Here is a 24,566-nt window from a genome sequence, read left to right on the forward strand (position 1 = left end):
TATAAGTTATTACAATATTAATACAGTCATGCATGCATGTATATTGAATGTCTGTTTTGCGCAGGCCCGATGGAATACCTGCTATGCTTGCTACAGTGCCCTCTCCAACATTGTGTTTGGGCAACACTGCCCATCCAGCGTGGTGAGAAGAATAGCTTAAATGTGAAACTAAACTGTTACTGTAACGTAGAAGATGTCAATATTGTGTGATATTTGTGATCATGCATGTCATATCATGCAGGCGGAAATGATGACTCAGTTGTGTACTGCAGTTCAAGCGTCAAAAAACTTTAAGGTATACATGTACCGGTACATGCATGTTTGCACATGCATAATGTATGCTAGTAGCATAGAATAGCATACATGAAGACAATAATATAATCTTTAGCCATGCAATTTCTATTATACTATACATTAATTTTCTACCATGCAGCATGTGATTGTATGTACTATAGTGTGTACTTGAGTACTTCAGGATCCTTTATTTGTGTATTTGTTACTGTCAGGTGCGAATCAATGCTGCCCTGGCCCTCAGTGCTGGAGTGCAGTACTTGTCCTCAGAGGCAGCCATGTTTGTGGGAGTGTGGGACGCTGTGCTCATTGCTATGGATACCAGTGACCAACAGGTGGATTTCTCGGAGTACAAGCATGCCAGCACATTCAAAACGCAGGTATGTATATAATTAACCCGAGGCGCATAGGCGGCCTCGGTTACAGTAGTCTGTCTGTGTGTCTGTCGCTCAGCATATCAAAACATTGCAATGTGAGATGTCAAATTAAAATTGTTACCGCCCACTCAATAATTTTGACGTTTTCGTGTCATAACTTGTCATATTTGTCATTTCCTCTTCATAATAAATAATAAAAGTACTGTAGTGTAATTAGCAAACAAGGTAGCATAGATTCAAGTTAGCATCTGTACCTTTCTTCTGCAGACCAGATTATACTTTAATCTTGGTTCCTAACTCAAAATACAATGAAAAAGATAATAAACTAAGTCTGTAATCAGTTATCAGTGTCACTGTTCGGACTTTCATCCAGTCCATCAAGTCTACCAGCTATTCTCTCCATTCATAATTACTCTACTCATCATCATATCCAATATGTGTATGTTAACTATCTCTGATGGATCGTCAGTATCGGTAAATCCCACCAGGAGAGAGTTTTTCAGGGGCTTTCTTCAGTTCCTGGGTACTGTCTTTGCTTTGCCTTGCTTGTCTTGGAAACTTGACATCAGCTCTATGTTACAGTAGTATACCTTGGCTGTTACTTGGGCTGATCTGTCATCCTCAGTAGGTATACAGTAGTCTAGCTGGCACAATAAACTTTTGCTAGCTCTACTTACATGCACTTATGCAAAATTAACGCTGCTTAACACTAACAGGAAACTAGGCAACCCACATTCATATGAATCCTTAGGAATTACTTGTGCTGCCTAGCACCGAACTAAAGGTAAATACCCTTCCCACAAAAATTTATGATGTAAAGTATGGGACAGTCCCTTTCCAGTCACTGCAATTCAATGGTAAAACTGTCATCACTGTTATATTTCAAACCTGAAAAACACTGTATGCAGCTCATGTAGAAACTGCATGTGAGGTATCATTGGAAAGAGTAATAGCTAGATTATACAATAGAGAGCAAACTAAAATTATTTCTAGGTAAAATTCCTTCTTTTTTAGTGTTTGAAGTACAAATTGTGTGTTTTTGTCTCACTTTTTACTGCATTTGTATACTTAGATTAAATGTTTGATGACAACTTTTACATATTTTTTACATTCATTTGACAAAATGTTTTGATATGGTTTGGCTTACTTGGTGATTTAACCATTACAATTTGTACGTGGGGAAACTTGTAGCATTAAAACTAAGGCTTAAAATTTGGCAGATTTTGCAAAGAAATTTTTGTTTCGCAGAAAAGGCGAGCTAAACCTAAGAAGCTTTTTTCGTACTACTAAACGCGGCTATTATTTGAAACATAACCAATAATTATAATTAGCCCAGCTAGATGCGGCTATTATTCGAAACATAAGCCAATAATTACTGATTGTTTGTGGAAATGGGTCGATAGAATAGAAAGCTAGAATTGTGTCTGCATGGTTTATCTCTGTTAGCTGATTCTGGGATCCTACTCCAGGAGCCATACTTCTCTGCATGAGACTCCTGGCTTCTTTGCTGTGATCCTAGTCCACAGTGCATATAAAACACTGTTCTCAAATGTTTCAGCATGCCTCCAGTCTGGTTTAGCTCCTGAGTTGCTGTGCTAGACAGTTTAATAAGCCATATATGATATTCATCACTACATTACTGTCATGCACTGACTCTTCTGGTTTCTATAATCATGTCACGTCACCAGCCGAGGGTTTGCACTTTAGTCCTCTAGTTATAATTATATGTAATAATGATATAATTATGTAATAATGTTTAACTGCTATAATGATAAATAAAGGATTACAATCCACAAGTTTTTACAACAAACTACATTTGTTCACCGTGAGGCAGCTCCAGTATATACTCACATGTAGCTACTTACGGTGTTCTAAAATAATCGAAGAATTAAAGGATGATCATGAAATCTATGAACATTTATTGGAGGCGTGGTAACCTACGATTATTCTTTGGTGAACAATTTTTACTACTCAATCCACTTTTAAGCCACTGATCAAGAAGCTCTAGTTGATAACGATCTTCACTTGGAATCTGTAATCAAACGTGCATGACGTGCATGCATGTAATAATTATTTTAATGTTGACTTGTATTGACCTTCCAATACTGTGTACCGTATAGCGGGTAAGTTTCGTGGGGTAAAAAATTCGTTCAACTCGAGAAACGGTGGTATTCGTGAGTAAAAATTTCGTTTAGTCTCGTGGCTGCACGGCATTCCTACGTTCCGATAAGCCACGCCTACGTTAAAATTTCGTGGAGGTCTGCCTGCCCACGAAAATACCGAATATTTTACCCCACGAAAATTACCCGCTATACGGTATGTAATTTTCAGGGTAAAGTGCAGGCATTTTATCTGAAAAATCATTAAGGGCTAGTATATGTATGCTCATATGCTCATATCTAAATGATGCTTAAGTTATTACCTCTGTGTGAGCTTTATCGCACAGCCTGCCCTTCTCTGGCGTACACTCTATAAACATATATAGTTGCATGCTTAAAGTAATAGCGTGGCTGTTTATAATAGTGCATGTAAACTCACCTCGTGATTGTGTAGTAGTATCATCCATGTACTCTAATGCTGAATATGTATATGCCGAAGCATCATAGTGGTTGTATATGTGAGCTTCAGCTTGTGCTGCTGCTTCATCTCCTGATACTTGGCTACCATTCAGTTTCTGTACGTCAGAAACCAAATCAAGTGCCAGCTTTTCCATTTGCTGTTTCAAAGTTTTGAACTTTTGTTGTTTATGAGCTAGCTCTCTCGATAAATTCTTCTCAGCCTCTATCAGGTCTACTGTTAAGGATTCAACATGCATCTCTAGCATATTGAGCTGCTCAAGGAGTTCTAGATTTTTCTTTTCTAGTCGTATAAATGACGCACTTTTGCTTCTTTGCAATATGCTATCACATATTAAATCGAGGGCTTCAATTGTTGTCGAAACCTCTACACGACTACTTTCATTATATTTTATCGTAGCCATGTCTTGTTTCTTGGCTGTTATTTACCAGCACTATACTCAGTGTAGGTATAATCCGAAAGATTTCAAGTGAGAGAGCTTGCAGTAATATACAGTATACATGCAGAGCATCAACGTTATGCTAAAATAACTAAAACACCAACCATTAACTTGTCAATAACAACTGGCTGCACGTGCAATGGTTTGTGTGAATGATTACCTCTAGTGTATAGTGGATTGTATGCAATCAAGAGGCTTCTATCACATGACATACTAGCTTAGTGTGATATCGTTTTAACTCAAAGTCTCATCCCTCATGCAGCTTTTGACCACACTAATGCTGATGTTGTGTGTGCTCACTCCTGATCAAGCCATGCTGGTGAAGGAGAAACCTCTCACACCTTCACTTGAAGACAAACTCATACAGACAATCAAGATGGTAAGCCAGGTGCTAATCGATTGAGCCCGTTTAAGAATTTTGTAAGTTTGTAATTATCTTTTCTTCATTCGTCGGTATATATAATTATGCATATACAATTAAGTTTTCTGTCATGGGCATGCAGGCACGATCTACGTACACAATGATTAACAGAAGCTTACAAAGTCTATCAGGAGCATATGGAAATAACATAATTCTTTTTTTTTTCAGGCTGACAGTGATGGTGACTCGGATGAGGGTGGGAGCAAGCCGAGGGAGGTCCTGAGGAGAGCTGTTGCCAACCTATCTCAGCTGAGCCAATCGAATGATTTTGCTAACACATCCTTAGAGACTCTGTTGAAGCTTCTTAGCAAAGCTGAACTATCAGTTCTATAGACCACTCTTACTACCACGCACTTGTTACTTTTCTATAATAGCCTCAGTCAATAAAAGGTATTCTAAGAGCATGCGTTGGTAATCATGACATCTATATATAAGCTACAAAAACCAACTATAGACGCAAGCACCGTATATAACTGGAAAATTTGGCGATTTAGCGAATTTTACCGAAGATCGCCAAGTTCAAATTAAAGTTTTCCTGTGGACACAACATCATTGCTGTTGTAGCCACACCTGAGATGCCGAATTAAAAACGCCCAAGTCAGTTCAAATGACTCATTCACCAAATAATTATTATATACCCGCCAAATTTTCCAATGATACGGTATCTATATAATTATAGTCATACAGTACGGCCACCGCGATATACGGCCATTTGGTTTGGCACGGATTGCTAGCTAATAGATGTTTACTGCACAAAACTCATCCTGAAATGCAGCCACTCAGCTATTCCGTATACTGGCCAGTACTGGCTTCCCCAAACGAGTTTTTTAATGTCATTTTATACGATTAGTATATATATGGCCGGATATGACATTTTGGGTGTGGTTTGGCAGATCAAATGGAAATAGAGACCATATTGATTCATTATCCTCGAGACAGAACCGAAAAATTAGTCATTATATTTGAGGTAGGGTCGTTTTTAAGCCGTGGCTAAATCTGAAATGCTGCCAACCCGCTTTTCCGTCCAAGCTGCACCGTCCCAGGGGTGGCTGGATATTAGTGAGAGTCTATACTATGTGTAGTCCCTATTTGAATGCAAGGTTAATCGATTGCGAATATCACTACAGGCCCGATTGCGTTTCTAACTATTAATTCAATTCATGCATGTATGCACATGCTCACTCTTTGCGTTTCTTTTAATTAACCCGGCATACGATATCCTGCGATTTACATTGTGAGCCTGTGTACATTTACGTACATGATAAATTTGCTGTGACCCTTGGTAAATGTTACTTCTATAAATGACCTTCTCATGCCAGAGTGTATATTCATGCACTAGAAAGTTACATAACTGCTCGTAACAGATAATGCTAAACGTATTCACAACAGGCAGCTTTAATTGAATTTTGGTGGCTGGAATGGAGGTGTATCTGGGAGGTTGATAGATTCATTGCTTACACATGAGAACGTCAACATTCCAATCACACAATGCTCATTCATAAGGCAGACGTGTGTAATGAATAGCTGCACAGAAAAAGAATATTAGTTCAACTGTGAGTTTAAAATCAGAATATCAGCAGCTTACTAGAATGAAGCTTAAGATGTGTATATATTGACCTGTTTGTTTTAGCTATAGCTAGCTCCATTATGGATTCCAAACTGGCTTGGTACAGTGTTGGTGCTAGCTCCACACAGTTGGATGCAGGAGCCAGCTCTTACTCACTTCTCCACTCTATCTATGGATCCCAAGTTTCACAACTACCTTTCTCTGACTTTGACAGTGAAGCAAGCCTCATTGCAACTCGGAGTGAACAGCATGTAAACTCTCGCATCTCTCCAACTCCACGAAGACGCCTGACGAGACCGAAATCTTCCCCAGCAAGTGTTATAGCTGCTAGAGAGCAGCTTAAAAGCAAGCCTACTCAACAGGCACGACCTGGTAGTGCACTGAACAGACAACCAAGGCCTGGCAGTGCCGCACGAAGAATTGTGCGTGGTCGTCCGGCCAGTGCAGCGGTTGGAAGACCTTCAAGTGCGGCCAGTGCTATGAGAGGAGGGTCTAGTCCAAGCAGGAGAAGACCAAAGACGGCTATGGGATTTGTGAGTTTATATGTATTTTCGATACTTTGACTTCATCACTATAATTATTTGCAGCACCGTCCTTCCAGTATGAGTGGTTCCTCCACCTTGCTTCTGGACCTTGAGGAAGAAGAGGGGGAAGACGCTGTTGCCCCTATAATTAGAGACAGTCAACCAGTAAGTGAAACTAACTGTATGACAAAGGCATATAATTATGCATGACTCAATTATTTGTTTCATCATAATGCAACTTATAGTTGGCAAAACAAATTTCAGCTTTTTTTATGTTAGACAATTCAACTTTATGTTTTCTCGAGCTGTCTATATGTTTGTGTGGGCTAGCTAAAATTTATATTGGACAAAATCGCACAAACAAACAACTACATCAATTGCAGGTTCGATTAACGAGCACTCCCGAGTACTTTGACTTCTGGCAGGGGAAGCCATTACGAGAAAGGGATTTTGGGGTGAAGATGCACAAGAGAAAATCATGGCAACGTCCGAAGAGTGATTACGGAACTCGCTCTTTGAACCGGAACAGTAAGAACAAAGAGAATGGGAATGGTGAGGGTGGTGAGGGTGATGGAGTGGGCGGACTGGAGACACTGTTAGAGAGAGATGGTGACAGCTCACTGAGCAGTAGAAGAGGATCACGGGACGTTGGTCGAATGGGAGATATGGACAAGAACAAGTCTGGCTTACAAGATGATTCAAGCAAACTAAGCATCTCTGGCGAAGGGTTGGATTCCAGACGTGGCTCTAAGGATCTTGGTGGCAAGGACAAAAACAAAACGTGAGCTACATTCATTTTAGCATAATTATACAAATCGTTATGCTCTCTATAAGCCCATGTATTTCATACATACACATGCATACATGCGGCTGATGCATGCCAATACGTACATGTATGAGTAAAACCTTCAATAATGTCTGAATCTGATTTGCACATTCATGTAGGTCACTGAGGGAGCGTAGTACCAGTAGGACTGGAATTAGGAGCAAGCAAGGCAGTGATAAGGACTCCTCAGTAAATTACTCTATTACAAATGTACTCCTATGCATTAATTTTACTGTTTGATTCTTTCATGGTACTGGCATTGACTCTGCTTGTGCTTGTGCCAATACTAAATAACCAAATTACCATGTGTCTGTCATGTAGGGTGGTGGCCATGGATTGGACTCATCTGGCCGGTCAAAGTGGGCTGATCAGAATGGAGCAGCTACGGCTGATGACGATGACTATTTCAAGAATGTGAGAGAATACATGTGCATTGTACTTAGTATGAAGCATAAAATCGGATGTGTCGTTATATCGACACTTCTTTGTATCATAAAAAGCAAGCAGAGTACATTAGGTGCTCTTCTTTCCTGCTCAACTGGCCAGCTGTTTCATAGCCCCTCTCTCACTGTCTTTTGCTCAGAGCACTGATGGTTCAGAAACACTGCTGCCTGCAATTTCAACTAGATCAAATACTAACCCTGAGAATGTGGAAGCACTTAATCGTATTCATAGCGTCAGGGAGAGGAGGGTTTTGAAACAGTTGCAGCCTACGGAGAGTGTCCCATCCCTTGGTGGCAAACGCTGTCATGCCGACAATGATTATAAGCCTGGGGTGGGTTCTTTGTGTGTATATTAATGCAAAACCGTATAATTATGTTATATCTATAATTATGTTGTAGAAGGATGAATTTAGTACATGCATGGGTGTTTATATTCCCCTCCTCTACAGAAAGCACTGGCATCTGTGTCGTGGATGGATGGGGCAGCGTCTGGGTCTGGTAATGTTACCAGATTCGAACTACCAATGGACATGAAAACACTAGAAGGTATATATATGTATGGCCGAGTATCAATTAACGTATGGTTATAGTAGGTGTTATAATTATAGTAACATATAGACATGTACATGCTGAGTATAATTTTTATAATCACTGATTCTTTGTCTACTTTCGCAGTAATGTCACCTGTGGATTACCTAAACGTTCACTGCATTGTCAGGTAACTTCAGCATATAATTATAATACTCGTGCAGAGCTCCATATGTAGTATAACCATCATTGTGTTTGGAATTCTGTTCCTACAGCAAACGGCGGATGACCCGCTGCTCAAAGATATTTTCAAAATTAGACAAAAAGAAGGAATCAAAACTTAACATAGAGGTATGGCTATTACCTATAGCTTTAACTGTTTTGAGCCTCTAATTGTGATGACTCTCAAACTTTGCATGCATGCATGGGGCCAACGTAGCATACAATTGTGACACCATGTCAAACTGTTTCTTATAGGATACAAAGCTTGGTCTGGTTCAAGCACATCACAATTGTGTGACTGACGAACAAGCCACCAGTGTTCTTGACCTCGTCCAACTAACCAGCGATAAATTGGTCAGCCTGAAACTTTTTGCTGCTCTTTGTTGCTTTGCTGAGAGGACACTCGACCTCTTCTTTCTGTAAGTCATGCAACAGTGAGCCTCTGAATACTGTATTACTAGAAATTTTGCTTGTGAAAAACCTTTGGGAATGAGTCAAATCAGCAGTATTCCCTTTGCAATTTAACTATTGCGTTCTGGCAAGGACCGTCATTACCACATACTCAACCAGCTTACGTTTTCAGTTATACTTGCAAAACATTCTAGTAATACGGTAGATACATTTGGGGCCAATGCATGATTAGAGGATTGGTTCAGAAACAGTATTTATCACACTATCATGCATGTTGTGTGCATTTTGGGGGACATAAGCACTTTCCTTTGTAGAGAAAGGTTTAATGCAGTGTATACTTTATCCACTGTACAACTGACCTTGCACATTAAATGTTACGGAGTCATTGGACTGACACTCAGTACATTCATGCATGCATGGTCAGCTATATATAATTATAGTCATAGTCGAATCTTATCCAAAACAACATCTTTTTTGTATGACTTGTGAGTGCTACGTATGATCCATTAGCTACCGTAAGCGGCAAATTTCCGAGGAGTAAGTGTTTCGCAGATAGCTAAGATTTGCATATTTTATTTTCGAGGATAGAATTCAAATGACAACACCCCTACGATAGAGGTTACAAAGAAAAAAGTATAGTTTTGTAGACAGTGTAGTTCCCTATATAGCTTGTTTATAGGAAGGTGATGGTCCGTTGTTATCACATGCATCTATCGTATAGAGGGTGTATTTCGAGGATATAAATTTCGCGGAAAAACCGTTCACAGATTTAATATTCGTGGAGGATCAGCCTTTTGGCGCATCTATATAATTATGTTCACGATGCATGGTTAATCAGCGAAAAACGCAACAGTTATACCCTTGAAATATACTCACTTATATACGGTACTAGGATAATATTATGGTATGCAGCTCTTGGGGAACAATTATTTGGCCACAGAGATACAATGATACAATTACTTAAGGACCGTAAATACCCTTTAGCAGTTATAGTTGTGGGATTTGGTGTTACAGTCGGTCATACCGAATAAGAAGTCCTCCAATTTTGTTGTGATTCAGAAGTATTAACATCCTGGCACTTTTCTAGAGATTTGCCTCAAGGGGGGGGGGAGGGAGGGTTGAAACTTTTTTGTACACTATAGCCCCGTTTACACGAGGCCTTTAATCCGGGTTGGAATTCGGATTAAACCTAACTGCGTTAATTCGTGTAAACGGCCCTTATCCGGGTTCTAATCCAGATTAGCCAACCCACCTTTGGAGGTGGTTCAGATTGTGTCAGAAGCGGTTTAGCTGCGAGTATAAGCACAAAGGGCTAATTTTGAGGTGTTGTACATGTCATGTTCGTGGGTGTTTCTAGAGTAAGCCTGTAGCTTCCTATCAGTCCAATGTTTGCGCAAATGAAATTAGTGGTCATTTTACTATGCCCACTACTCAGAAAAATCTGACCCGGATTCGACCCGGATTAGGTGTCGTGTAAACGGGGCTTATAATGCTAATCATAGCAAAGGAAACTGGCACACTTTCCACTAAACCTGAAAAGAAGCACTGATGAATCGTTTATGGGTCCCCTCTCTTTCTATATAATTATCTCTTTAAAGTATTCGTATATAGAGAGCCATCATTAGTTAATTTTGATCTACATACAAACACCATGGCTATACAAATATACTGCATGCACTACATGCATATCAGTGGCGTAGGGAAGTGGGGTGGGTCCAGGGGCTGGAGCCCCCCCCTTGTTGGAGAGCAATGTTTAGCTTGAACTGTTGAGCTAGTTTAGCTACAGGATGCTGGCTGCAGCCAGCTAGCTAAAACTGTGATTATTTCAATGATGGGCTAGGTTTCAAAAGTCTAAAGTACAAAGCGATAGATCTACCACAGAGATAATGATTGATCTGTGAGCCTATAGTCTCAAATTCCAGCCTCTTTCAGTCTTTGCAGTTGGGGAGGGCGTGGCCAGACTACTATCAGCCCCCCCCTTGCAAAAAATCTTCCTACGCCACTGCATATATACAGCTGCATATAGAAAGCACATTGCCTCAACTCCTTACAATAATTATTATACCAAATAAACATAAGCATTGTTTCCATAATTTTGCCCAGTATAATTAATCACCGCACACACACACACACACACACATGCACTCACTGCACATAGACCTCTAGCAAGGAAGGACGTCATTGAAGCAGTTGACTTCGAGGCTCTGGACTGGAAACTAAGGAACTGTACCATTAGTGATCCTTTGAGAGCACTATTCTCACAACTCTGACCTTAAATTATAGTGGCCTGCATAGCCAATAATTATAAATCATCATCAATTATCTTGTACACTGAAAATAATTATGAAAACACAACCTATGTAAGGACTTATAATGCATGCTCCGCAATTGTATACTACAATTCCCAAGTGGCTAAGCAACTGTATCTATGTATATACTATATTATAGCTAAACTATATATAGTGCATGCTGTCAGATAAAAGAAGCAACTATATTAATTATAATCACAAAACCATGCACTAACCAAATTGTACGTATTACTGCAGGCATGCAAGCATGTATAATTATATATACTATACTGGCTAACCTCGGTGGCCGATTTTTTTCTAATAGGCAGGAAGAGGAAAATACAAAATACGACCTCTTTTCGACCTATAGCGTTGGCCGGGAACGAGGCTAGCTACTGGCCATCAAGGAAAAATATTAAATCATGCAAGATGCATGGATGGCTTCTTTTCATAAGAGTGCATTCTATACAAAGTTCAGAGTTCAAAACAACTCAATTTAAGGATTTCCATGTTTCATGCAACACAGGAAATATGGCAACACAGGAAATACGAAGATAGATCCTTCCTTTGACATTTTACTTGAGTTCATTTTAACTATTATATAGCATCCTGTGTAAGGATTTCCTTACAAGTGACCACTGCACTGTAAAATGACCTCTGATTTTCGAACATCCTTTCTAATAATCCCTGACCTGTAAAGTATTAGCAAGTATATATCTATCATGTCATGGACTTACCCACAAGATAATGCATGCAGGCTATATAAAAAGAGGTTTCTGCTTTATAGTGCATCATATACGAAGACAGCAATATTCAAAATAATTATATACAACTGAACAAGACAACTTTAAGTTCACTGATTAAAATGTCGGGCATCAGCACGGTAAACCTTGTTAGGAATGTACTGACCAGCCAGTACCTTACTCATAATGGAAGCTCTGTGGCAGTTCATTACTCGATGAAGCATTCAAGTAAGTTATAGCTATAGATCTACATTGAATGTACTTAGTCTATAATTATATGTCTCGTCTGTATAAAGATTATCGTTTTTACAAATGTGTGTTTTTCCTTTTGCAGATAACTTTCATCTCTACGACGATGGACCTCTTCGTAGACTGCAAGTGTTCAGCGACAGCAACAAGAAGATATCTTACGTTCCAACCGGAGGCTGTTCCCAAGGCCTGACCACAAACCCCAGTGGATCCATGGTTCATGTAACCCCTAATTCTAGTGTGGGTGTGAAACTGTTTGTGAAGGACAGCAGTGGAAACAGATACTACCTGAGGGTCAACACAGCTCAGAGCAGCAACATTGAGCTTGTCTGTCAGAGTCACGTGGACAATGTAAGCCCTTTGCAGACAAATACATATAACCTTACCTTAGCCTATAATTATAGTATTCTTGGTCTTGAAGTAATAATGCACAAATGTCAGATCGAACTTCATTCTGGTTTCTTCTCTATTACAGGTTCAATACAATCCTTATCTCAGGCAAGAATTGGAGTTTGACTTGGTCACAGTTGACATCAATGAATTGCAATTGTAGACTCCTGTCAACAGCACACATATATATATACGGAACTGCCGACAATATCATTTATACAATCGTGACATCGATATCATATTTATCATTTCAGCACCATCAGCATCACTTTTAGTCAGTAGATCTATAAATTAATTAGGCAATAATAATTATTGCATGCATGACTTTTTTCTAATAATTATCTCTTTTCAAAATCATTAGCATAACATTTTTTGGGAGCTCACATCTATAATTATATCAATCTGCTACATGTATATATCGTAAGTATATATAATTATGCTCAGTGTACTGTGACAATATTTATTATTTGATAACCAACTGCATTAACTTATATCAGCTGGGAAATCATAAACACGGACCAATACAAAAATAACACAAAACCACATGATGAGCATCAACAGTGTAAAATAAAAAAGTCTATATAAATTATATATAATGGTAAAATTAGTGAGCAGCTGTGGGTGTGCTAGTAATTCATGATTTTAGAGGTTTCCCCTCAATTGACTGGTTGAGGAATCCTTCCACAAACACTCCCATAACACCAGCATCCACATCAGTAGCATCACACTCGTACACCTGCAGTAAGATAATAATCAAGTAAATTGACATGTATAGGATAGGCAAAACCTATGAGTAGAATATGCATAACAGCAGCGTTGTAATCTCTATGGTAGTGGTTAGCCCGAGGCAACCTAACCCAACCAAGGAGGTTACAAAGATGCATATTCTACAAGTGGGTGTGCGTGTAGGTATCTAACTTGACCTTCATTGCATGCGCTATGCGACACTTTCTGTAGAATTACTGCACTTCCTGTAGATTGTGCTTCCATTAATCTGCTGTTTTTAGCCAATCAGATTAAGGTTACGGTAAACCGTTTGCTCATGAATATTATTTTTGTGAAACTATATACCGTATAGCGGGTAATTTTCGTGGGGCAAAATATTCGTGGTTTTCGTGGTTGGAGGTCTGACCACGAATATTTTACCCACGAATGAAGCGACCTTGCCTACCTTTACCTACAATCCAAGCAGCAACCACGAAAATATTACCCACGAAATGTCTCAATATTGCTGAACCACGAATATTTTGTCCCCCGAAAATTACCCGCTATACGGTAATGTGTTATCACAAACTTTATCCATGCATGCATGTACAGCGTGTACACCATTGGGTGACCCATGCCATGGGTATATGCCACATATTCTATGGTGCTATAGGTACTCCGGTAATGATAGAAGTACATGAATTCCTGATGACAACTATTTGTATGTCAAGTATCAATCTTCAAGCCATCGCTCTTAGCGATTATCAAGTTACTAGAAACTAGTTACTAGAAACAACATAAACTAGTAGCCAAATTAAACTTCCAAAAATACTTCTAGCTCTATAATCTTGCTCTTAGAGGATATACTTATACTTCTTACTATACTGGAGGGCTACATGAAGGTTTTTTTGGTTCCAGGCCAAGGAACTCTTGCAAAACAAGAATATGTACTTAAAATGGGGGACAAAGCCAAGGAAAATAGCCCCTTATGAGCTTTAAGTAGTTTTTTTTTTATATATCTCTTTGTATGGCCCTGCTAAGGTACAGTGGACTCCACCTAAGCTATCTAGTAAAAGTGTCTATTCGAGCCATGAAATGACTACTACGTTTCATTCCAGCTCATGCTAGATCTACATGTAGCTCATGAATGATTATTAATGAGCAAACGACCTTAATTACTAAACAAGTATAGAGGTCACCAAATAATATTTGTATGCATTTGATGCATGCCTCACATAATCAACAATGCATAAGCACAGCAAGATTGCTAAAATTAAAATCGAGAATTACATGTAGCTTTAATTTGCCTCATATCGTATAGTATGACATTTTTGAGGGGCTTAATTTTCGCTGTCTTCATGGGTTGTAGCAATCCTCCACGCAAATTCAGTCCACAAAATGCTTAGCTAACGGAAGACACAACGTCATTTGACCAAACAGCGCGGAATTTATTCGTTTTTAAAGGCCATTCCAAGAAATTTAAGTGCCTTAAAAACTTCAATTATTGTGTTTGAGCGAATTGTCAATACATTAGTGAAGCAAACCCCTAGTAACGATCACCTTGAATAAAAGCTGTAATAATTATATACATTTATTTACTGATTCAGTCCGTATCCTAGGTGATGTCCAGTAATTATATTATATAATTACTTCCCCCAGGCACTATTCTTATAATCTACTTCCTCAGCAGATTTGAATTGATATGATGCATCTTGACAAAATTTGGTACATTGGACGCAATAAAATTCAAAAATGTTGTGTAAGCTTGACAGTATTGAACTGAACTAGCTGAAGCCTGTAATCAAATTCTTGCTTTGTGCTTTCTCAGTAGTCAAGGCTGTGGCTCAGAAGTAGACAATTACAAGTAGACTGTGGTGTTGTTGACAATAACAGACTAGTTCAGAGCTACAGTACAGGTAGCTAGCTAGCTAGCTACATGTACAAACCTCACAGCTGCATTTAGTGGTGGGCGGGTCTGGTCAAAGTTTATGTATGGCTTCCAGCTAGCTGAACCTAGCTAGCTCATGTAGCTCCACAGTAGTACTGCTAGTTCTATGCCTGTAACTGTTCTAACTGCATAATTCTGAGGCTGTGAGAGCAAGTTTGACTGTCTCCACTGATGTTCAAATGACTGTTTTGCTGTTTTTGCAGTAAATAAATCAGTTGTTGACTGGTTGCCTAGTAATTATGGTTTATAAACAACCTCAGCCTCGGGCTGCGCCCTCGGCATTGGTTGTTTATAAGCCATAATTACTAGTCAACCAGTCAATAACTATAACGTGCACGTAAAGGCCAGGTAAGGTCCCTAACAAACAGTTAGTGTACAAAACAATGCCTCAACAAAAGCCACCTCTGTATATAATGGCTAAAACTTTGTTCCCCAAACGAGTTTGATAAAGTGAATCCACAAAAATTAATATGTAAATAGTACGTACATGTAGTAACTGTACATGTATATTGGTGCATGTACAGTTACTACGTACTATTTATGGAACGACTCAACTATTCTTGAATTATAAAGTGGCATACTTGCAGATTATTGGGCTTACCTTCTGGTTGTTTATGTCGACAATAGCCAATTGTGTGTCTTTCTTAAGTGCTGCAAAACTTGTCAAGGAGATAGCGATGTCATCCTCATCATCTATATCACTCCCTGTCACATAGAACATCATCAACTCTTCTTCTCCCGCATCCTTCCACTTTTGGATCCATTCCTTAGCAACCGGTCTCATCACATCTGCTAGTTCGCTACCCGTTCGATCGTACTTGAACCACACAAGAGAGACAAAGTCGTTAATGTCTGCTCCGGTTAACCCTGTAAGCTGTCTCACTGGCTCAGGGTACCATGGATATCTCTGTATATGGATAGCCGAAAAAGAAAAAAAATGGTTTGATAACAAGGCTAGGTGCCATTATGGACAATACAAAATTAAAGTAGGTGGGTGGAAGGCATGGCTAGTTACTTGTTACATAGAGAAGAAACAAACAAAATGAAAGCACCGCGGGTGCTGATTATACTCTGGCCTACATGTTATTATATAGTAGGCATGTTATTGGTGAGACAATTTAAAGCAGCTAGTACTTTCAATTCCAAGGCCCTACCTCCCCTTGCAGGTCCATCCCCACGGCAGATCGAGCACCCATGTTGATAACCTGTCCATGCTCATCGATCATCACCAGAGTAGGTATACCTGGAACAAGGGAAACGTTACGTTAAGGTAAAAGCTCGGCACACATACATTGTACGCAGTATACACGTATAGTAGGCCGTGGACAGAGGAAGTAGTGATTTCCCCTCTGCTCCCACAATACATGGATAGAGAACCCAAAGTGTGTCATGTGTGTCATGCATGTAAGGGTGCAGGAATTATGTGGAAGCATTTGTACTGATTCAGAGCTGAACATACCGTATAATCTGGTTAATAAGCGCACATCAACTAATAGGCGCATAATGGTTAGCAGACCAAGAGCCTCGATATAGTTCGCACAGTTCTCTGCCCAACAACTGGTCTTAACACTTCTTTATAGACGTGACGTCTCCTTCACTAGTTGTGCTACTGCTGATACGACTATAGACCTCTTGATCGAGCCAGCTAACATACGTCATTGAAACGTCATAGGCGTGGTTATTCTCTATAAGCGCATCCAGATAATGAGGCCTGCTCTTTCCTATAGGCGCGGTATATACATTTTTTGTATGCAGGCCCCTAAGAAAGAAGTAGATAGATATACAGGCCTGTACAATCACAGATTGAGGTATATGGCCTAACCTCAAGGCAATAGTCACACTACATACCTACACGAATACCGACCTTGAACATCGAACATTCTAGAAAGGACCTTCTTTCTGGGGTCACCATATGGTACACAAATCCAGGGCATGGTGGAATAGTAATCCTTCCACTGTCGTTCGTCCTTGTCAGAACTGACATAGATTATTTCAAACTTTATGCCCCTAGATCTAAGTTTCTTGTAGATGCTGGCCAGCTGAGGAGTAAAGGATCTGCAAGGCCCACACTGTGTGTGTGTGTGTGTGTGTGTGTGTGTGTGTGTGTGTGTGAGCAAGCGAGTAAATTTGTGTGTGTGGGTGCGCATGCTACGTGTTGCGTGTTATGTACATAACAATTCTCAAGTTCAACTCTAGTATGCTTGGCAATGCCTAGACGGTACATAAGTGAAACTAATTAACCAAAAAATAGCTCAGGCCTCAACAACACTATAACAAAGGGGTACGCATGCATATGTAGTATAATGGAATGGTTAAAATACAATGTAGATACAATGTTCAGTAGACATCAACTGGACAGGTCCACACTATTCATATGTACGGGTAGGTTTTCTAGATCTCTGAAGTGAAGCTTTTGTCCGTAGGAATTTTCATACGAAAGCATGAACAATCCAATCCAATATAGGCATGACTCTTTGTGCACACCAATAGTCTAAGACCTTTTACTCCTTCTTACCCAATATGCTGAGAAGTATACACCGAGGGTCTTCCCTCTGAGGTGTTCGGTATCCACTTCCTTTCCTTTTATGCCCTTACAAAACTTCCCTTTGACAACCTCAAGGAAAGGACCGGGTATCCATGGAAACTTTTTACCGGAATCATCTTCTACGATGACACTGCGGCCATCGGATGTGATGAGCTTCCCATTGGCAGCATTCACCATTGCCAATGTCGGGATACCAGAAACCTTGAATTTTCTTGACAGATCATTCTAATAAATAAATAATCATATGATGTGCTATTAGTGACTGGAGAGTGTACAGCAATTAATCCCGTATCAAATCCGGTCCAGTAATTGCTCGCCGTCATTGACAGCGTGCAATTACCTGTCAAGTAATTGCACGCTGTCAATGACAACGTATTGTTTTTGAATAACGACCACGGCTAAAAATGTGCAAAGAACTTCATCATGCACTATTAGACATGTTTACTCGTGCAATAAGGGATTAATAGCACTTATAACAATCACTGGAAAGGTTAATAGCACTCGGCTAATTATGTGCGTGCATGAGAGGGTGGGGCGTGTTCAGGGTAGAGGGTAAATGTATATGAAATGCTTTATACGAATTTTTTGTTTTAAAAGATAATTGTGACTCAAGTATTCACTGTATAATTATATTTATTGTAATAATTAATTTCATATACATACAGGTACATGTACTATAACCAACATTTTATACCCTCAAAATATACACGTACACACTATACGGTATATCCAATAGGCAATTACATGTACACGTATTTATAGCAATGAAAGTTGGCTGAAAGTTTGAGATCAATGAGCAGGACTTTTAGAATGCCGGTATTAGAGACTACATGACGTACATGTAATAACGTGTCAGTAAAAATGTCTGCATGATAATTATACCTTCTTCTTTCTCTCTGCATAGGGAAGGGCAAGCCAAGGCATGTCTTTGAAATAGTCCATGAAAGATTGATCATCACGATCAGAGCTAGCGAATACAATCTCAAACTTGTCTCCATTTGGTCCATCCTTGAATTTCCGGTACCACTTGGCAAGCTGTGGAGTGAAGGCCCTATAAGAAGAAAAAAATGACAACTTATCAACTTGCAGCTAGCTAGATCTACAAACGCTTGTTGCCATAGTTAAACTTATGCACCTATCAATGTCAGTCCTCACTACCCCTCATGCGGGGTATGTCGGGGCTTAGTGGGGATTTGATTTGCATCAATATCAACTGCCCCACCTCTGGGGGCCAGATTGAAATCAAATCCCCACTTAATAACCCCCCCCCGGGATTTGACTGCACGTGTGCATGTGCTATACTTTTCTGGATATTACTGTTGTGAGTTTATACACTGAGGAAGTCAAATTCACCACCCATACCCATACCTCAGGGTTACCGTAATCGTTCTAATTATAGAACCAGTAAAAACAATGTACGAAATTTATATGGTAGATATGGGCGTTATAAAAGAGGGCGTCCTAACCAGGCTGGTTCTATAATTAGAACGCTTACGGGTACTTGCTGAATCAAAACCCCACTATTCCCCGCATGGGGGGGGTAGTGGAGACTGGCATTGATAGGTGCATTGTACCTGCAGGGAGGGCACCAGTGAGCAGAGAAGTAGACAGCCACCACCTTCCCCTCGCCCTCCAGAGTACTCACAGCCACCTCCTCCACTTTATCATCTACTAACCGTATAACTACATCTCCCAGCCACTTGTTCATGATGTTAGGACCTTTTCAGAAGAGTAGATAGTATAGAATTTAAACACCTTTCGGTTGTTTGGAAAAGAGTGCTGACATCCGCATGTGCTTTATTTGGATTTCAAATAAGTCAAAAATGTACATGTGTAGACTTACTCACTAATAAACTATCCTTCTAGGCTTGTTTGTGCAGAACATGAGGTAGCTGCAGAAATTGAAAATGAGCAGGCAAAAAAATAGAGGGTCTGAAGTGGCAGCTGAGGAAGTAAAAGACTTGTTGGATAAAGAGCAGCTCTGTCTTCTGAAAGCAAAGGCAATGATCCAGCAACAAATGAAAGTGCTTCAGGTAGATATTTCCCAGCTCTTTGATTACAATGATGTTTATATTTAATAATCTATCACAACAATTATTTTGTGATTTTTGTCGTATATAAACATGATAGATCTTGTATGCACCTCCGTGCAGGCAGAAGCAGCTACGATACAGAGGCTGATCAGTGTGCAGGAGCAGCCCAGGTCATCTGACGGAGAGACTGTTGTCCCTGTAACTCAGGGAATAGACCAAGACCCTCCCTCAAAAGGACTGCCACAACTCAACCTGGCCGTCATCAATGAGCCAAAACATGGGTAAGGGTTTGTAGATTCTATTGTATATACCGTATAGCTAGCCTCCTTCACCGGCCTTCATAGGAAAGAAGGCCTGCTATCAACTGCTTGCGCATGCGCCAAATTATTGGATATTTTTTCCCGTAAAATTTCCTATAATACTGGATACATCAGAGAAAATATCCTAAAAGTCATACACAGAGCTATATAGCTAGCTAGCTAGAGACAGAGCTGTGTAGGTTTGTTGTACTGCTATTTTCTTCTGGTAGCAGTAGTAGTAGACTTTCACCAAAGTTAGTGTTAAATGGGCGTGGCCTGTCCATATAGGCTCTTGTCAGCCGTCACTCCGTTCAGACGATCGTCATCCACACTTTTGCAAGCTGTGAGTCTTTTGTTAACATAGCAGGCTAAGGGTAGCTATCAGAGAATGCTATCCGATGGGCTAGAAACCTTCAATCGAACTTTCTATCTACTTCCTTCAATCCACTTCCTTTCGTTGTGATGTCATAGTTTTACTGAGTATATACGATGTTATCCAAAGCCCCCAGATACCGGGGGGATATTAGCGCATGCGCAAGCAGTCGATACCAGGCCCACTTCCCTAAGTGAAGAAGTGGGAAGTGCGGCCTGGGATCGAGGCTACCGTATAGCAGGTCTATTTCGAGAGTATAAACTTTGCGGAAGTTTGAAGTGTCCTTTATTCAGAGGTTCTAAATACAGTGGAACCTCTGAATAAAGGACACTTTGGGAGCAGAGATGTTGTACTCTTTTCGGAGGTTGTCCTCTAATGCATGGGAGGCTCATTCAATTTATAGCCATATCAAAGAATTATAGATAGTATGTTCATGTATGGTCTGTATGGACCCTATTTCTAGTTCAAGAAGCTAAGGAACTTAAAATTTAATTGCTGAAATCAATCATTCTTTGCAGTGTATGATCAATAACATTACAAACAACCTCACCATAATTATTGGACATACAATGTGGGTGTGGTTTCCTGTTTGTCCGTTATAAGAGGTAGTTTTGCACAGAATTGGTCAGTTGGGAGCACGAAGCTTGCCCTCTGTCCGCTTGTGGGAGGTTGCTTCTGTGCATGTACTTAGATAGTGATTTCAATTCGTACCATAGCTAGTGTCCTTTTATAGAAGTTGTCTTCTAGTGGGAGGTATACCCGCAGCAGCCGCCCGCTGTACAGTAAATTAAATTAAATGTTTGTTTCATCACATTGCTTCATTGTGTGTAGCGGTGATGGAGAAATGGAGACTGACTCTGAGAGTGGGGATGACTGAACACAATTTCACTAGAAGACCCAGAGTGCTGAATTGTAACACGTAACTTGGACTTCATTCTCAATCCATCAAATTTCATAATTATATATTATTATAATTATATGGCCAGTTGTTTGTCTTCATCCTGTCAGGTCATAATTATAGTCATAATAATATTATTATTATTATATATTATACAATAACATGCAATCTAATTTTGAACATGCAACTAGCTAGATGTAACAACAAACAACATATAATAATTATAGTCAATAAGGAATGTACTATATAACACTGCAGTACAATAATAATTATGTAGTTCGTCTCTGTTCAATCATCAATGTCTGAGCCCCCTTCCCTTGAGGGTCTTATTGAGAAATCCCTCCACAAAACTTCTTATTTTTCCAGTGTCCACGTCAGTATCGCTACTCTCATACACCTGCAGTTGAATACACAATAACAGCATGCACAGTAAATACCCTGGACCCTCTGAACAACGGACACTCACTGCTACAAATGGCAGTACATTTACTCCCAAAATGTTAAGTAGGTCACAAACAACAGCAGTACAGACTGTATAATTACGCAGCTTTTAATTTACATTGCTATACCGTACACGAACTGCTATATAACAATACATGTAGTGTAGACTACTGTTCATGTGCACACTACTCTCACCTTCTGGGTTGGTATATCCACAATGGCCAGTTCTGTGTTTGAAGTGATACTGGCAAACTGCTTCAGAGAGTTAGCGATTCCCTCGTCATCGTCTACATCGTTCCCAGTCACGTAAAACACCATTGCCTGTGTCTCCTCTGCATCCTTCCACTTCTTAATCCACTCATCAGCAACCGGCTTCATAACCTCCGTCAAGTCTTTGCCACTTTTCTTGTCATTGAACCAAATGAGAGCAGGGCTGTCATTGATGTCCCCAGCTGTCGCTCCAGTGAGCTGATTTATTGGTTTAGGGTACCATGGAAACTCCTGTACACATTGAAAAGTATAATTACTGCGGCAAAGATACATGTACAGTACTACAATATGGTGTGTACATGTATACCGTATTTTACCGAGATTACGCCAACCCTATTTGCATGCTACAAAGCAGCTACAGGTGGGATGGGCTTAATTTCGAAAACTTGAAATTAAACCCACCAAGATGTTTGCCTCGAAATTACGCCCACTCATCAAGAAACTACAGTGTACATGTAAGTATTTTCTGTCTGCGTCTGAGGCTTGCCAGCTCTTGAAATACAATGAACACATCAATATACAACAATGGTGTAATGCATGGATAAAGTAGCTAGGTACATGTATGAAGAAAAGTATACAAGTCAAGATTCTGTATCAGAAGGTTGTTCCTTGTCATTGTCAGAGTCTTCAACAGAGATTCAGAGACCTTGTCTTTTATACTTGCAATAGGAGCAATAATTATTATGTCTAGCTATCTTCCAAGCTAACCAGCTTACACTAAACTACAACTGCTCACTGACAAATGCATCACTTCCTGCATGGTGGGCATATTCTCGAGGCAATTAGCCTATGCAGGAACTTTTACTCAAAAGTGGGGGTGGGCGTAATCTCGGTAGAGTATGGTATGTTGAATTTGTAAACATGCGCACAGTACAAATACCTATTGATGCATGAACGATACAGAATGTATTAATTAATTACTGTTTCCATGTACTGACAATGTAAAGTTTCCAATGGCAGGGTCATCCCTATTGCGCTACATGTAAATTAGGATATGCACGTACCTTTCCTTCTGGGTCACTCGATATAGCAGCACGTCCACTGGAGGTGATTGTCTGCTTGTTCTCGTCCAATATCACCAGAGTTGGAATGCCTAGATTTCACAAAGAAAGGTTCTATGTATGCTATAACTGAGGCATTTTGCACCAGAGGTTCTTGATTCATAGGTCAAGGTATGTGTGTATAATAGATCTTAGTACATGCATATTTTCGAGGAACAGGGAAGCAAACAGCTGAACAGTCAGTTACAGCACTAGTCTTACCTAAGCAGCTTAGCCTTAAAGATTGAAAATGGACAGTACAGCTTACCTGAAACATCAAACATTCTAGAAAGGGTCTTCTTTCTGGGGTCACCATGGGGTATACTAATCCAGGGCATTTCGCCATAGTACTCCATGAAAGAATCCTCGTCCCTGTCTGAGCTGACGAATATGATCTCAAACTTCTTTCCATCCTCTTTCAGCTTGTTATAGGTCTTAACTAGCTGAGGAGTAAAGCCTCTGCATGGCCCACACTGTGTGTGTGTGTGTGTGTGTGTGTGTGTGTGTGTGTGTGTGTGTGTGTGTGTGTGCGCGTGCTATAAAAGGCTCTAGCATTGTCAAGTCATCCCCAATAACCATAATTATGACTATCGTTAATTACTATCATTACACAGGCAACTCCCTCAAGAGTTGTAAAAGAATTCATTGCTCTATGATCCCCGCGTATACACCTGTCATGACACCAGTCTGCCCACTGTACAAACACTGTGCAATGAATGAAATTCGAGCCTAAGCCACATTATGTGTACGTGTGTGTACAGAGTGTAGCAGTCTTAGCAGTACACACTTACCCAATGTGCTGAGAAGTAGAGACCAATTATCTTTTCCTTTATGAATTCACCAAGTCCTTCAACATCCTTCTCTACTTCCTTCCCGTTCTTTTTATAGAACTTCCCTTCAACAACCTCGAGGAAAGGTTTGGGGGTCCACGGAAAGTCTTTCCCCTCCGCGTCATCAGTGACGATAGCGCGGCCATCGGATGTTATCAGCTTCCCATTGGCAGCATTCAACATCACCAGTGTAGGGATACCAGAAACCTTGAACTGCGTAGACAATTGAGCCTAGGGTGTGCATAAAGAGATACAGGAGATCACTTTATAGGTATTCAAACATTCAGTTGAGTGGATGTAAAGGGCTGTATGTAACACAAAATTAACGTAAATATCTACTAAGTAGCTAGAGTAGATTTATCTATTAGCACGGAAAATTGCAAATTGCCTGACCTTCTTTTCTCTTTCCACGAAGGGAAGGGCAAGCCAGGGCATCTCGTTGAAATACTCCTTAAAAGATGCATCGTCTCTATCAGAGCTGACAAAAACAATCTCAAACTTGTCTCCATTTGGTCCCTTCTTGAAGCCTTTGTACCACGTGGCAAGCTGAGGAGTGAAACTCCTACAAAAGAAAGTGACAACTTAAATATTACGATTAGCAGCTATAAATTAATGCTTGTTGCAGCTAGCTAGCTAGCTATGACATACATACCTGCAGGGTGGGCACCAGTGAGCAGAGAAGTAGAGGGCTACCACCTTCCCCTCGCCCTCCAGAGTACTCACAGCCACCTCATCCCCATTACCACGGATAATAGTATCTCCTAGAAGCTTGTTCATGTTTGCAGGGTCTCCTTGTTACGCTTTGAGTTAATTGTTTGAGTTGTGCAGATTCGATATTCAGCTGACCTTTTGGTTTTTGAGGTCCTGGCAACCGGAAGCAGCTTATCA

At 40.1% G+C, this 24,566-nt stretch overlaps 5 protein-coding genes across 6 annotated transcripts in view; 3 read left to right on the forward strand and 2 right to left on the reverse strand.

Moving 5' to 3' along the window:
• The window catches only part of LOC135340118 (HEAT repeat-containing protein 6-like), a 36,389-nt gene extending 31,882 nt beyond the window's left edge, over nt 1–4,507 (forward strand). Inside the window, exons 16-20 of the mRNA XM_064536445.1 lie at nt 65–142; nt 242–295; nt 507–671; nt 3,947–4,063; nt 4,274–4,507. Of these exons, the coding sequence (XP_064392515.1) occupies nt 65–142; nt 242–295; nt 507–671; nt 3,947–4,063; nt 4,274–4,438 (579 nt within the window). The 3' untranslated portion in view covers nt 4,439–4,507. The remainder of the gene's footprint in view (nt 1–64; nt 143–241; nt 296–506; nt 672–3,946; nt 4,064–4,273) is intronic.
• An 862-nt stretch (nt 4,508–5,369) lies between these two features.
• Nucleotides 5,370–12,511, forward strand: LOC135340121 (uncharacterized). Of its 2 annotated transcripts, XM_064536448.1 has the most exons (13): nt 5,370–6,205; nt 6,260–6,361; nt 6,580–6,977; nt 7,142–7,211; nt 7,344–7,436; nt 7,606–7,797; nt 7,915–8,011; nt 8,141–8,183; nt 8,269–8,344; nt 8,471–8,634; nt 10,785–11,885; nt 11,992–12,257; nt 12,382–12,511. In XM_064536448.1, exons 1-11 carry the CDS (start codon nt 5,753–5,755, stop codon nt 10,894–10,896), a joined length of 1,800 nt encoding a protein of 599 aa, XP_064392518.1. In that variant the 5' UTR covers nt 5,370–5,752; the 3' UTR covers nt 10,897–11,885; nt 11,992–12,257; nt 12,382–12,511. The 2 variants fall into 2 exon arrangements, with proteins under 2 accessions (XP_064392518.1, XP_064392519.1); XM_064536449.1 differs by lacking the exon at nt 7,606–7,797 and having other exon boundaries at nt 5,378–6,205.
• Nucleotides 12,512–12,736: 225 nt separating this feature from the next.
• On the reverse strand, nt 12,737–19,205 carry LOC135340123 (nucleoredoxin-like). Its single transcript, XM_064536451.1, has 7 exons — nt 19,069–19,205; nt 18,377–18,545; nt 17,465–17,719; nt 16,814–17,018; nt 16,104–16,192; nt 15,551–15,856; nt 12,737–13,032 (listed from the first exon to the last, which is right to left on the reverse strand). The coding sequence occupies exons 1-7, from the start codon at nt 19,200–19,202 to the stop codon at nt 12,931–12,933; spliced, it is 1,260 nt and encodes a 419-aa protein (XP_064392521.1). The 5' UTR covers nt 19,203–19,205; the 3' UTR covers nt 12,737–12,930.
• Nucleotides 19,206–19,391: 186 nt separating this feature from the next.
• Nucleotides 19,392–21,270, forward strand: LOC135340128 (uncharacterized). Its single transcript, XM_064536457.1, has 3 exons — nt 19,392–19,527; nt 19,648–19,808; nt 21,031–21,270. The coding sequence occupies exons 1-3, from the start codon at nt 19,402–19,404 to the stop codon at nt 21,074–21,076; spliced, it is 333 nt and encodes a 110-aa protein (XP_064392527.1). The 5' UTR covers nt 19,392–19,401; the 3' UTR covers nt 21,077–21,270.
• Nucleotides 21,271–21,305: 35 nt separating this feature from the next.
• Nucleotides 21,306–24,553, reverse strand: LOC135340122 (nucleoredoxin-like). The gene is made up of 7 exons (XM_064536450.1): nt 24,331–24,553; nt 24,072–24,240; nt 23,640–23,909; nt 23,117–23,321; nt 22,813–22,901; nt 21,734–22,039; nt 21,306–21,494 (listed from the first exon to the last, which is right to left on the reverse strand). The coding sequence occupies exons 1-7, from the start codon at nt 24,453–24,455 to the stop codon at nt 21,393–21,395; spliced, it is 1,266 nt and encodes a 421-aa protein (XP_064392520.1). The 5' UTR covers nt 24,456–24,553; the 3' UTR covers nt 21,306–21,392.
• Nucleotides 24,554–24,566: the final 13 nt, after the last annotated feature.

Source organism: Halichondria panicea, chromosome 8, assembly GCF_963675165.1.
Source record: "Halichondria panicea chromosome 8, odHalPani1.1, whole genome shotgun sequence".
In the NCBI taxonomy this organism is placed as follows: Eukaryota; Metazoa; Porifera; class Demospongiae; order Suberitida; family Halichondriidae; genus Halichondria; species Halichondria panicea.